Here is a 12,788-nt window from a genome sequence, read left to right as displayed (position 1 = left end):
ATAGCATTGATAGCCAATCATACTTTTTTGAAATAGAAAAAAAATATAAATATACTCAAAAATAGAGTAAAATAATTTTAACTATCCAAAATTAACTTTTTCAAGGTTTATTTTTAGTTTTTATGCCTTATAAAGTCTTGACTTTTATTTATTTATTTATGGATGGATGGATGGAGATAAGTCCATGATATAGCATCTGGTATGAAAGAGCCTAAAATTTGGACTTAAAGAATTGAACTGAAAAAAAAAAAAAAAAAGAATTGAACTGGTTTAAATTCTGAATATTCCACTTAACTGCTTTTGTATTCTTGAGCAAATCACTTCAAACTCTATATACCTAAGTTTTCTTCATCTTAATGTAAAATTAGTGATTGTACCTCTGAGGTTTCTGTAAGATACATCTACCTATAAAAATATAAAAGCCATACACATCTTTTCTTGCTCTATCTTTTTTATTCATAAAGAATCCTAAGTACTAGAGGCCTTCTTCTGATTCTTTCATTATTTCAGAGTGGTTAATGCAAATGATGCCTATTCATTTCTTTACTCTCTTCAATATGGCTGTCCTTTCTTTTCCAATCATGTCCTCCATGGTGCTTTGGGGTACTGCTCTTACATCATGCCTGCTAATTATGTCTCAGTCTTCAAGTGTTTTCAAATAAAAACTTTTTAGAAAAAATTGTATATTTCAGTTCTTCTTTTAACATAACTTATTGATATGAAAAAAGAAGTAATTGCATATTATTTCTAGTTCTAGAATAATATGGATCTGCAAAATCCACTATCGTATTAAAAATTGTTACATATATCTCAAATGTGGTACAAAAAGAATCATTTTTATTATACCCGGGGATAAAAGTCAAATCGCTGCTTTTTTAATACTAGTTCAAATAATTAGTGTCACTATGTAATGTTTTCATTAAATATTCTTCCTTAATATCTATGAAAGTTTAGTTATAATGACCAGAATTTATTATTTTTTTTCCTTTACTCTCTACACTACCTAATTACCTAATTTTCCCCACTTAGAGAAATACTTTAATGTGATGCCAGACAAAAGGACTAAAACTTAATTGAAAAATAATTCCTGTTCCCCTTAGTGGCCTCCAGAAATTACTTTGCCATTCTGCATATATTTATATTCTCACTTATCTCTACTCTACCCCATCTCCTTGAAGGTAGAAGTTATTTCTTTTTTGTATTCTTGCTTACTACTCGTTATAAGTAAGCACTTAGGTTTATTAATTGACATTAGATTTGCCAGTTTGCCAATTGATTAATTGTCATATCAGGTTATAAAGTGAAAGTCTAATCTGTAGGGTCATCAATTATATCATCAATTACAATATATTAAATATCTACACTTCATATACACATCAATCAACTGAGAGGGAAATCTGTCTTTTAAAGTATTTCCTAAAGTGACTACCCATAGTCACATCACTGAGATATGTCAGAGAAAGGATTTGAATCCAAAACTTACTTCAAATCAGCATTCCATCATATTTTTTAGAGAAGATACTTAATGTATATTGAATTGTCAAAAAGTGCATTTGTGGCAGAAGTATTGCCCAAATGCAACTTTAAATTGTCTTTATTTTGAAGAATCTGATAAGAGATTCCCAAAAGTGTTTTAACTAATTTGATGACCTTGGCCTTGAATACCATGACATCTGACATTTGGATGTCCCCTTCCTCTTTCATAGTCTCACAAAAAGAAAATCAGGCAGTTAAGTAATGGAGGACAGAATCCTCAAAGCATTCTCACCCTTTTCCTATGCAGAGCCTTCCTAATATCAACACATTAAAGCTGAGAGAAATAGATTCTTTGGCTTTGTATTTGTTTATGTTATAAAGCCAGGTCTTCATGTACAAAAGGGAAGGCCAGTAAGAGAAAATCAGTGAAACTTCTTCATAGTAAGAAAGTAACAGCACAGAGGTCTGTTGCTGTCCATATGTATCTCTTCTTTTGTTCCTTTATGTTACAGGATTCCTTTGCAATTTTGACTGATCTTATTTCTCTTATCTCCTCCTCGCTTATCTTCCAGATGTAGCTAGCCTGCAAGTCTTTGTCCTCAGCTCTGGTTACTTCTGATGCTTTCTTCCCACCTTAGTGAAACATGATTAAAAATGATATCTCCCTCCCTGATTTCTCCTGAGGAGTTCTCATTTCTTGTTTTTAGCAGCTATTAAACATCTCTATCTGGATATCATGACACCTCAAAATCATGTTTGAAACTAACCTCATTATCTGTTTATTCCCCTGTTCCTCCAAAAAGTCCCTCTATCAGCCTGCCGAATTTTTCACCATATTTTTTTTTTGGGGGGGGGAACCTAAGATTTTCTTTTTTAATACTTTTAAACTATATTTCAGTATGATTAACAAATATTTGTTGAATTGAATTAAAAAATAAGTTGCTTCTTAAAACTTGTCATGCTCAGCTCTTGAGACATTTAAGTTAAGAAAAAACTCAACCATATTCTTATGAATTTTAAATTTTAAGAAATTGGACTTCTGTATTATTGTTGAGCTAAAACAGTGAAAAGTTTTAGATTTGTTATTGTTGTACTTATTACTCAAAAATACTGAACTTAACCAGGAAGTAGTTGGTGGGGAAAGTCTCAGATGTATAGATGATCCAGTTTATAGAAGACAAAAAAAATTAACCATGCTAGGAAGTTTATGCTTTAATGGCAAATAACAGTGACTGCAATATTAAAATCATTTCTTATAGATAGTCATGTTTGTTCTTATGTTATATTTTCATACATCTACTAACACTAATTTTTCCTAACCTTTGCATCCATTACAAGCTTCCTTGGTGACGGTAATACACCTTGTCAATGCTGTTGTTGATGTTGACATGGTGGATAAAGAAGGTATCTATCAGTACACGTTCACACATAGATGCTTCGCTTTTCATTGTTTACACTGGCTTCATAGGTACAGTGGCTTAATGATTTGCTTTATGTTAATGAAGTCGTCCTCAAAACATGTCTCGTGAAATCTTTTCGTTTCTATTACATGTATCAAGAGGAGTCAATAAGTATGTTTTTAGAAGACTTCATTTCAGAAAGATAAAAAAATTGCTTCCAGTGTATTTTAGTAGCTATGAATGCATTAATACTGGACTGTCAGGAAACTCACCTTAAAATTTTATCTGTATTGTTGATTTATTCTGTCTTGTTTTCTCTTGATCCTATTCTCATCTGTGAGATAAGGCTATTGGGGTAGATAAATTCTAAGAACTAGTCCAGGCTAATATAATGCTTCATATTCAGACACAACACAAAGAGCAATACATACAGTATTGATCCAATAATGCTGATTTAAATTAAAAAAAAGTTGACCTCTTATTGTCTCCTCTTTTTGCATATATGTATTTTTTGATGTTTTCAGTGGTGCTATTCCACATGTGGTATTACTTCATTGTTTCCTTTGATTATTCAAGTGAAAAGGGCATTTGTTTTTCAAATAAGATGGTATCAAGACACTTAGCTTCTCCAATTCAAGAGTGCTCAAAACAAAAATGAAATTAGCTCATGTTCTGTGGAATGTGTTTGTTGGGTGTATTTACTCACAAGCTCCAAAACAGGAATAAATCATTCTACTTTCCTTCCAAATGGTAGCTGAGACCTCCTCTGGCTTATTTTAGGTCCAAGAGTCTTGGGCATCAGAGAATAAGTTCTAAGACTTACATAAAGATAGATGGCTAGTTTATCCATGAAAATGAGCTTACACATTGGTTAAAAATTGAAAGGAAAAGATAGTCTCTAAAATACTAGTTTGAATGATTAGGATAGGATGGGATGAATCTTATAATTTCATTAATATGAAGAAACTCCTATGAATGCACATCTGTACCTGCTCTGTAGTTTAGCTTCCTGGTAGAGAGGTGGAGGTTGGGGGAAGGAGTGGAAATCAAGAGATTTAGAGGTTTTCTGGGGTAACATTAAGTGTCGTTAGGTTTTGAATTCAGTCCTATTAATTTTAATTTTAGTTCCCTATCTTCTGCGTCAGGGATTCTCAGTCCAAAACAGAGGTTATCAGGGTAGAAGGGGGGGGGGGGAGTATCAGTGAGAAGTCATCCTATTTTCTTTCCAAATGGTAGTTGAAACCTCCTCTATCTTATTTTAGATCTAAGAGTCTTAGGTATCAGATAGCAATTTCAAAATAATATTAAGCTGTTTTAATTTCTAACATAATAAATATCAGTATATATTACCTACATAAACAAAAGCCCTTTGGAATCTGGTCATTAATCCATTTTAAGAATGTAAATGAGTTACAGAATCAAAACCTGGAAGAATTGTTATATTCATTATCCTACCTGTCCCGTGTTAAATGACAACCCTTAAACTGAGGCAGAGCTGCATACTCTATTTACCCCATTTCTTAATGGTGACAGCAGTTTGTCATAAAATTTACTCTACAGATCCTGACTGTTAACTTAGAATTTTGTGTGCTAGACTTTTTGAGATAGTAATGAATAATAGTTTTAATGCCAAATTAGGTTGTCAGAAAAAGGTCAGTGTTATTAAAGTCAGAGTTACTAATTGTAATTCCTCACCCAATTAGTAAACATTTATTAAGTGCCTACTGTGTGCCAGGCACTGTCCTAAGCACTGTACTAAAGACATCTTGAGGATATTGTCTGCTCAATCCTGAAAATGTACCAGATTAAGAAAAGCACCGTGCACATTTTTGTAGTTGCCTCCCAATCAACAGATCCAGATTTGGTTAGTGGCTGTCTGAACTTTTTGTATACATACTGTGATAATAGGTGATATTTTTCACATGGCACTTTGAGGTTTACAACACTATGAGATAGGTAGGGCAAATATTGTTATTCTCATATTACAAATCAGAAAGCTGAGGCTCAGCAACTTGAACTAAACTCATATAATTTCAAAAATAGCATTCAGAGACAATTTGAATTCATATCTTCCTGGGTATAAATTGTGCTCCATCAATTACTACATGTTGCATTTCTCAATAAATGGATATATATCACATACCCTCTATCAACACAGGTTAGAGAAGCAAAACTGAAATTTTGAAAACTAGGATTTCATTTTGTGTATTTCCTTAAAACTTAAGGATTTGTGTGTATCTTCTTAGTAACAGAATGATAGAATCACCTACTTAGACCTGGTAGAGGCCTTAAAGGCCCCAAAAGTCAAAGTCCTGATTTTAATACATGGGAAAACTGACACTTAGTGACATTAAGGGATATGTCCAAGGTCACAAAGTTAAAGGGACAGAGCTGGGAGTTTAATCCAGGTCCTCTGACTCCAAAGCCAGTGATCTTCCTGCTAAACCAATAAGCATTTATAAAGTACCTACTATGTATCAGTAACTGTGCTAAATACTAGAGATATTAAGACAGCCAAAAGACAGAGCTGTGCTTGAGGGCAGGGATCTCCCAATTTAAGTGCACTTCATTTGTGTCATGCACTGTGCTAAATTAAAAGTTTTTAAGGGTCACTAAAATACTTCTGTTGTGATAAGTTTAGCTAAATGTATGATTGTCACATTATTTTAAACAAAAGGCTGAACACAGCTTTCCAGGACTTTGGTTAATAAACAGAATGTGTCTTGTATTCCTTTCTAGCTACCACATTTTAGAAAATGCTTCAACAGATTAGAACACATCAGGAAAACAAGGAACTTAAAATCATATCATAGAAAGACGGATTAAAAGAAATGGAAACAATTTAATTTAGAGAAGGTAACATTTGAGGGCAAAGAGGTACATATAACTTGCTTTTAGATATCTGATGGGCTGTCATATGAAAGAGTCTTTCATCGTCATAAATATACACATTTATAACTGGAAAAGACCTAGATGGGAAGAGTTTACTTTCTACTCCTCATTTTAGAGAAAATGAGATTCATTTGCCTAAGATTACATGTCAATTATTACGGAGTTGGAATCCTAAAAGCCTAGGCCTACTGATTTGAAATTCAACATGTTTTTAAATTGTCCCACATAATTTATTTTGGCTTAGTCCCAGTGTTCTGACTTACTCCCTAAATTAGGAGGACTTCACTTTCAATAAAAAGGCAATTTTCAACTTAAAATGAGTAAAATCTATATAATCATTAGAGCTTTCCAGAAGTGGGATTGAACATTGTTAGACAGTGGTGATTTCCATCCTTGGAGATCTTCTAGTAGTATCTTTTAACAAGAATGTTATAGCAGGAAGCCTAAGAAGCTATAAGCTGAATTATATACATGACCACTGAGATTGCCTCCAGTCCTTAGATTATGTTTGCTGAGATGCCCCAGACTTAACTAACAGCCATGTTGTGTTCACTTTGTTATACTGATCAAAGGATGTATGTAATTACAGGTTGGAGGAAAGAAAATAAGCTATTAAGATTATTTCCTTAGAAATTGGTTAAAAATGTTAAATCCAGTCAAATCATATTATATTCCATTTGCAGTGAGCAAGATTTTAAAAGAAATAATGGTTGGAGTTGGACACAGGTGCCTTAAGAATTGTTTAATACTCTGGAAATACATTTGTGGTTTTCCATCTTCTTGAACTGGAGGGTGAATGTGGGAGGGAACGAACTATGGATTATGCATGACCTAAAAGAATAGAGTTTTAATACCTTGCTAATTGTTGTTGTCCTACGAGCATTTAGAGCTAGTAATTGATATCTGTTTTGTTTTCAGTATTGTAACTGGATGGTTTTAATTGTGTAGGGTAAGATTTTTGCTCGTTTTCTTTCAAGTGCAGATTTCAAATCATAAGAAAAACAAAATAACTTATTTAAGGAGAATGTTACATTGCACAGTAATTGTCCTTCACTCCTCCCAACATACTTCATTTTTGTTGTAATAACCCTTCCTTTCAGTAGGATAAACTAGAATCTTGTGAAGGGTCAGGAAAGAACCCAATTTTCTATTGATGCTATCAGCAATCACTGTATCTTTACTGTTTCTTAATTACATTTCCTGTTTGCTTCCTAATTGTAAATATTTTCTTCTCTTTTTTACTTTGCTGTCTAAAGAATCTTTCGCTGCACCTGATCTCACCAAATCAAAAGGTGACTTATGCATGCAGTTGTTCATTGGTATTCTACTTTAAAAAGTTTATTATGTAATGGTTTGATCTTAATACTGATTTTCTTTCACTTATTTAACTTTGTTTCCTGCATTAAGGAGATACAACATTTATTAAGTATACAGCATTTACTTCATACTTTTTTCTAAATAAAGATGAAAAGAAGACAGTTTCTGCCCTCAAAGTTTACAGTCCAATAGTGAGCCTATACACAAGTATATCTTAGTGCAGTTTTAATCTGTATAATAGAAGGTAGGATTATAATAGGCAAAGGAGAAGCCCAGACAATTTATTTTGGGACTTTGAATCATCCTGTGATTCTAGTTGTAATAGGAACTCCTCTGTTCTCAGCACTTAAGAGTTGTCTGGAAGCCTTGAAAAGTACACAAAAAATGGTTTGCCCAGAGCCAATCTCTGTGTGTGATGGAATTTGAAACCACCTCTTCCTGATTGTGAGGATGGATTCAAAAGATACTAGCAAAGTTTGAGGAAGTAAGAGAGTCCTGGTAGAATAGAGGACTAGTTTTATGGAGAAGATCTTTTAAAAAGTAGAATTTTAAGACAGAAATGAGAACAGAATGAATTTTTTTTCCCACCCTACATATAGGGATAAAGCCTGGTTTGCTTGCATGTACAAAAATAAGTCATTATTCAATATATTACACATTTTGGATTTCCCTCTTTTTAATATCTACCTTTTTAAACTTGAAGGTTTTTAAGTGTGTATTTAGGCTGCTCATATAATAAATAAATTTCACTCAGAATTTCTGCTCAATATCAGATCAAATATTTCTTTAAGATTAAATAAGTCCAAAACTAAACTAAGATATATTTCACCAAAAAAGGTTCTAGTCATTAAAATATAGTTTATAGAAGCATGTTGGCTTGATTTTTGTTTGTTTGCTTCTGAATATTCTATCCACAATTTAATTTTTAGCACATTGCTTACATTAAAATTGTTTGCTTAGCTGTGTGCATTGCCATAAAAATCTAAACTTTCAGAAAATATAGCTGGTGTCTACTAAGCTTTTGGACCATCAATATTTGCATATGGGTAAGGACCCTAAGGAATTCAGTTGAGTTGAACAAATTAATTTAAAAATAAAGCATGTCTTAATACTACACTGTCTACTTTTCTTCAGAGTGTTTATGTAGAAGAAATGCTAAAACATTTAATTCCATTTTGTACCATTTTCCCTCTTTCTAGGGTATCACTGGGATACTTCTGATTGGATGCCAAATGTTCCACTGCCAGATATACAGGAGTTTCCCAATTATGAGGTCATTGATGAGCAAACCCCCCTCTATACAGACCCAAGTGCAATCGATACAGACTATTACCCAGGAGGTTATGACATTGAAAGTGACTTCCCACCTCCCCCAGAAGATTTCCCTGCACCTGATGAACTACCACCATTGCCACCAGAATTCAGTGATCAGTTTGAATCAATACAACCCCCTAAAGACATGCCTGCTACAGTACTTAGCTTAGGCTCTTCCACAAAAAATCGGCAGAGATTCAACTTCAACCAGTTTCTGCCCAATTTTTATCCCATAGATATGTCTGAACCTCAAAAGACAATGAATGGAGAGAACAGTAGTTGTAGAGAACCCTTTGCCCCTTACCCTTCAGGGTATAATACAGACTTTGAAACACCCACTGTAGACAACATATCCATGTCTGTGTACACTTCGACGGCTTCATGCTCCGATGTGTCAGCATGCTGCGAGATGGAGTCAGAGGTCATGATGAGTGACTATGAGAGTGGAGAGGATGGCCACTTTGAAGATGTGACCATTCCTCCATTGGATACACAGCAGCATACAGAAGTCTGACACTCAAATTCTGGAGGGAAAAAAAAAAGTGCCTGGACTTTCAAGAACTTATATTCTAGACCGATATCCTGAAGATCCTAATTTTCTTTGCAGCAGCGCTTGAATGCTTTGTTTTCTATGAACTAAAATTGGCATGGCTGCCCTGGATCATGCAGCTCATTTCCACATGTTACCTGGGTTTCATTTCCTGACCTACTGTGTGTGATTGGATGAACTTAAGCTTTACATTGTCTGTGCCATCATAAATGTGTTTTTTTATTTACTTTTTCTATATTAAAGTAATAAAAGCAAAAATCAGCCAGACCTCATCACCATTTTAGCATGATTCATCTAGATTTCATTACATTAACTTTTTTCTTATTTTTTTTTTGTAAATGTATGTACAGATTTGTTTTTAATAATTTTTATTAGATTTTGTAGATATTTTGTCAGTTCATTTTCCACTGAATCTTAATGCTGTTATTCTGTCATTGCCCAGCTTTTGACTAGCGGGCTTTTGCTGTATGTCCATTTCCACTGTGGTACGTACAATTCTTCATGAAAACATTTCACTATATTCTTGCAATACTAGCTGTATGTAGGATGAAGGGAGACCTAGTACTTTCTAGGTCAGACACGGTACATGGAGATGTCTTAAATGGGTTGCTTTATTTTAGAATTAAACACATTTTTCCCTTATTGGAAAGTGTAATGGGGACCCTCTGCATACCTGTTTAGAACCAAAACCACCACGACACAGTTTTTATAGTGTCTGTATATTTGTGATGCAATGGTCTTGTAAAGGTTTTTACTGAAAATTATCATTAGCCAGTCTTTCTTACTGACAATAAATTATTAATAAAATACTTTAACTTTATTGCTTATTTTCCTCTGTCCTTTTCTCCTTTTCAAGTTGGTATTTCTTTTTATATGGATAATTTTGTTTTTAGTTTTGTGTCTCTCCCCCTCCCTCCCCCCTTTCCCCAAGAAGAGTTCTTTCTCAATTTCCCAAATCCCAGTTACAGGGATGGCCAGCAGATGGCAATGTGTAGCTACATGATAATATCGCTAGTACTAGCAGAATGATGTAGGCTACTTAGTAATGTCCGATTGCCACTGCTGTTATTGATGCTTGTCCTTTATTCTTGAAGAGGAACATGACATCAGCAGGGTGTCTTGACCTATAAGTAAATTGGATTTACGTGAGGGAGAGCTGTGCAAAGTCACCAACCTCACTCTCTCCTCCAGAACTATCCGAGTTTAGTTGCGAGATATGTTAGGATGACTAGAGATGGCCTCAGAAGCTTGGAAATAAAGGTAGAAGAAAACTTCTTCACTTAGGTTTTTATTCTCATGATTAAATGATATTTCCTGACTATAGCCAAAGTGTAGCTGTCTTTTCTATCTTAAATATATTTCCTGAATAAAGCATCTGTAAGTATCTCACTACTTCCTGGATAGAGCATTGGGTTTGAAATTTCACCATCTGTCTGTGACATAAATGTTTGATCCTGGGCAAGATACTTAATTTTGAGGTACAACTAGTTTTAGAGATGTTTAATCTGAATCACTGAAGAAAATTGTAGAACCCACAAAATTCCTAAGCAAATGAAATCAGCTTTCTGATATATGTGCTCATGTGTCTAAGGCATTCTGCTAGATGTTAAACAAACATGAACAATGTCCTACAAAAGCCTTTCCACCTTGATAAAACGTATTTGAAGTCTATAGGTATGACCTCCAAGAACCCCTCCACACCATGATAACATTAGTGACCCGACCAATATTACATGGTATCTTATGACCTGGGTTGAGATCCGCCATTGACAAAAAATATCAATTGTATCACCTAACATTGGAAACTTTATAATATAGAATTTGGAAGGCTTGCTGTACGATCCATCTTTTTAAAGCTATAGAGAGCAAGAGATCTTGATCACATATCCAACTCTACATCTTGTCATGCTTTATGAAAGTTGGGCTGACCTTTGCATTCTCTTCTAGTTCTGTCTTACCTAGTTAACTGTCCAACTGAAAAATCTTCAGCAGGTTCAAACATGTTCTGACTTTTCCAAGGTTTTCTAAACGTCACTTCATCTAGATGCTGTTGCCTTTCTACAAAAGGTAAGAGAATTCAGTTGCTCTTTGCTATTTTCTGGGATGTGTTTGTATTTGAGGACCATTTCTTGTTATTGGAGACATGAATTTCCTACTACTTCACAAAAGGGTGGCTCCATTTAAAAGAAGAGAGAGATTTAGGTATTGGATGCCCATTATGAAATATGTGTCAGCCAAGGAACAATTGAACTTTAAAATCCCTATTTTGGTCTTGATCTGTTTATTTTATATTTTCACAAGTCCATTTCTAAATTTTTTTTTCTGTCAAGAACAAATTTAATTTTGGTAATAAAAACTAAAATATGAGGAGATATGCCACAGGAAAATAGTTATATTAACTCTTTCAGTTCATTTTCATATGATGAACCAGAAATAACAAACAAAGCACCTTACTGGTTTCGGTCAGTGAATTTTCTCTGTAAGACTCATCAGTAGCTGCAGATTGGTGCGATTTTATTCTGCATTGATTCTATTTCTCAAAAACCACTGTAAAATTGAGAAGACTTTTGAGTCCTGTGGCACAGTGGACATAAGACTAATCTAAGTTTAAATTTTCCCTCAGACACACCCTAGGCATGTCTACCCTCTCAGTGCTTCAATTTCCTCGTCTTAAAAATGGGGGTAATTATAGCATTTATCTCCCAGGGTTGTTGTAAAGATCAAATGGGTTAATATTTGTAAAGCACTTTGCAAACTTAAAGCACTATATGAATATTAGCTATTATTGTTTCTCCTGCATCATACTAAAAGAAAATGCTTTTTCAAAACAGATTTTGTAAGAATGTCCTGGTAAATTATAGAAAATGTAAGGGGGGAGGGGGAGGCAAGAAATCTATTTGTCATTTTCAGCTATAAGTAGAGAAAAAGAGATGTGTAGTGGGTGACTAGAGGTTTCATTCAAGACTTTGAGAAATTGAGTTTTCTCTTAATAATTAAAAAAATAGACATCTATATGGAATGTTTTGACTTGCAAATAAATTGGATTTAAGTGAGAGAGCACTGTGCAAAGTCACATACATAGGAGAATTTATAGTAGTAGGATATACAGTAGAAAAAAGGTGAGCAGAGTATTGGACTAAGATGAATAAGAAGGGTAATGAAAGGGGTTGAAGGACAGAAGGAATTGCCTCAATTAAAATGAACTACAACTACAAGAAATGATTACAGACTAAACAAAAGAAAAATTTAAGAAAGACTAAGAAATTTGAGGAAAAAAGAAACTAAAATCAGATTTGGTGAACAACACAAATTTCAAATATCTATTACCAATTTAAGAAAAGAAAATTGTTTTTAAATATTAAGGGGAGGGAACCTTAAGATTCATAAACTATAAAATTGTAAAGAGAAAAGAGATGAAGAATAAATTAAAACCAAAACCAAACAATGCCAATGCCCTTTGTAGAAGAAAAATATTGAAAAATAAAGATGTAGAGATAAAATATAAGGGTAGAAATTGTTGTATTTGAACTAAATGGAGAGGTAACAAAATATAATTGATATGATATTTATCTAAGAATCACGAATAACCTGGGTGTGACCTTCTTGTATATACCACCTCCTCTTCTCTGGCACTGCCACCATTCTAGTATAGGCCAAGTTACCTCAAACCTAGATTATTGAAATAGTGGATCTGCCTATCTCATTTTTCTCCCTACTCCAATCTCTTCATTCAGCCACTAAAGTAGTTTTCTAAAATTCAGGTCCCATCTACCCAACAAATTCCAATGGCTTCATTTGCCTTCAGGAGCAAATGCAAAATACTCTATCATTCAAAGCCC

General features: G+C 33.9%; 1 protein-coding gene across 2 annotated transcripts in view; it reads left to right on the top strand.

Moving 5' to 3' along the window:
- Window positions 1-9,769, top strand: part of FAT1 (FAT atypical cadherin 1) — a 160,690-nt gene extending 150,921 nt beyond the window's left edge. The window contains exons 27-28 of one of the 2 annotated variants that reach the window (XM_051965034.1): window positions 7,025-7,060; window positions 8,285-9,769. In XM_051965034.1, the coding sequence (XP_051820994.1) occupies window positions 7,025-7,060; window positions 8,285-8,913 (665 nt within the window). In that variant the 3' untranslated portion in view covers window positions 8,914-9,769. The remainder of the gene's footprint in view (window positions 1-7,024; window positions 7,061-8,284) is intronic. The other variant, XM_051965035.1, reaches the window with a different exon arrangement.
- The last annotated feature ends 3,019 nt before the right edge of the window (window positions 9,770-12,788 follow it).

Source organism: Antechinus flavipes, chromosome 6, assembly GCF_016432865.1.
Source record: "Antechinus flavipes isolate AdamAnt ecotype Samford, QLD, Australia chromosome 6, AdamAnt_v2, whole genome shotgun sequence".
In the NCBI taxonomy this organism is placed as follows: domain Eukaryota; kingdom Metazoa; phylum Chordata; class Mammalia; order Dasyuromorphia; family Dasyuridae; genus Antechinus; species Antechinus flavipes.
This window is presented reverse-complemented; position numbering and strand designations above follow the sequence as displayed.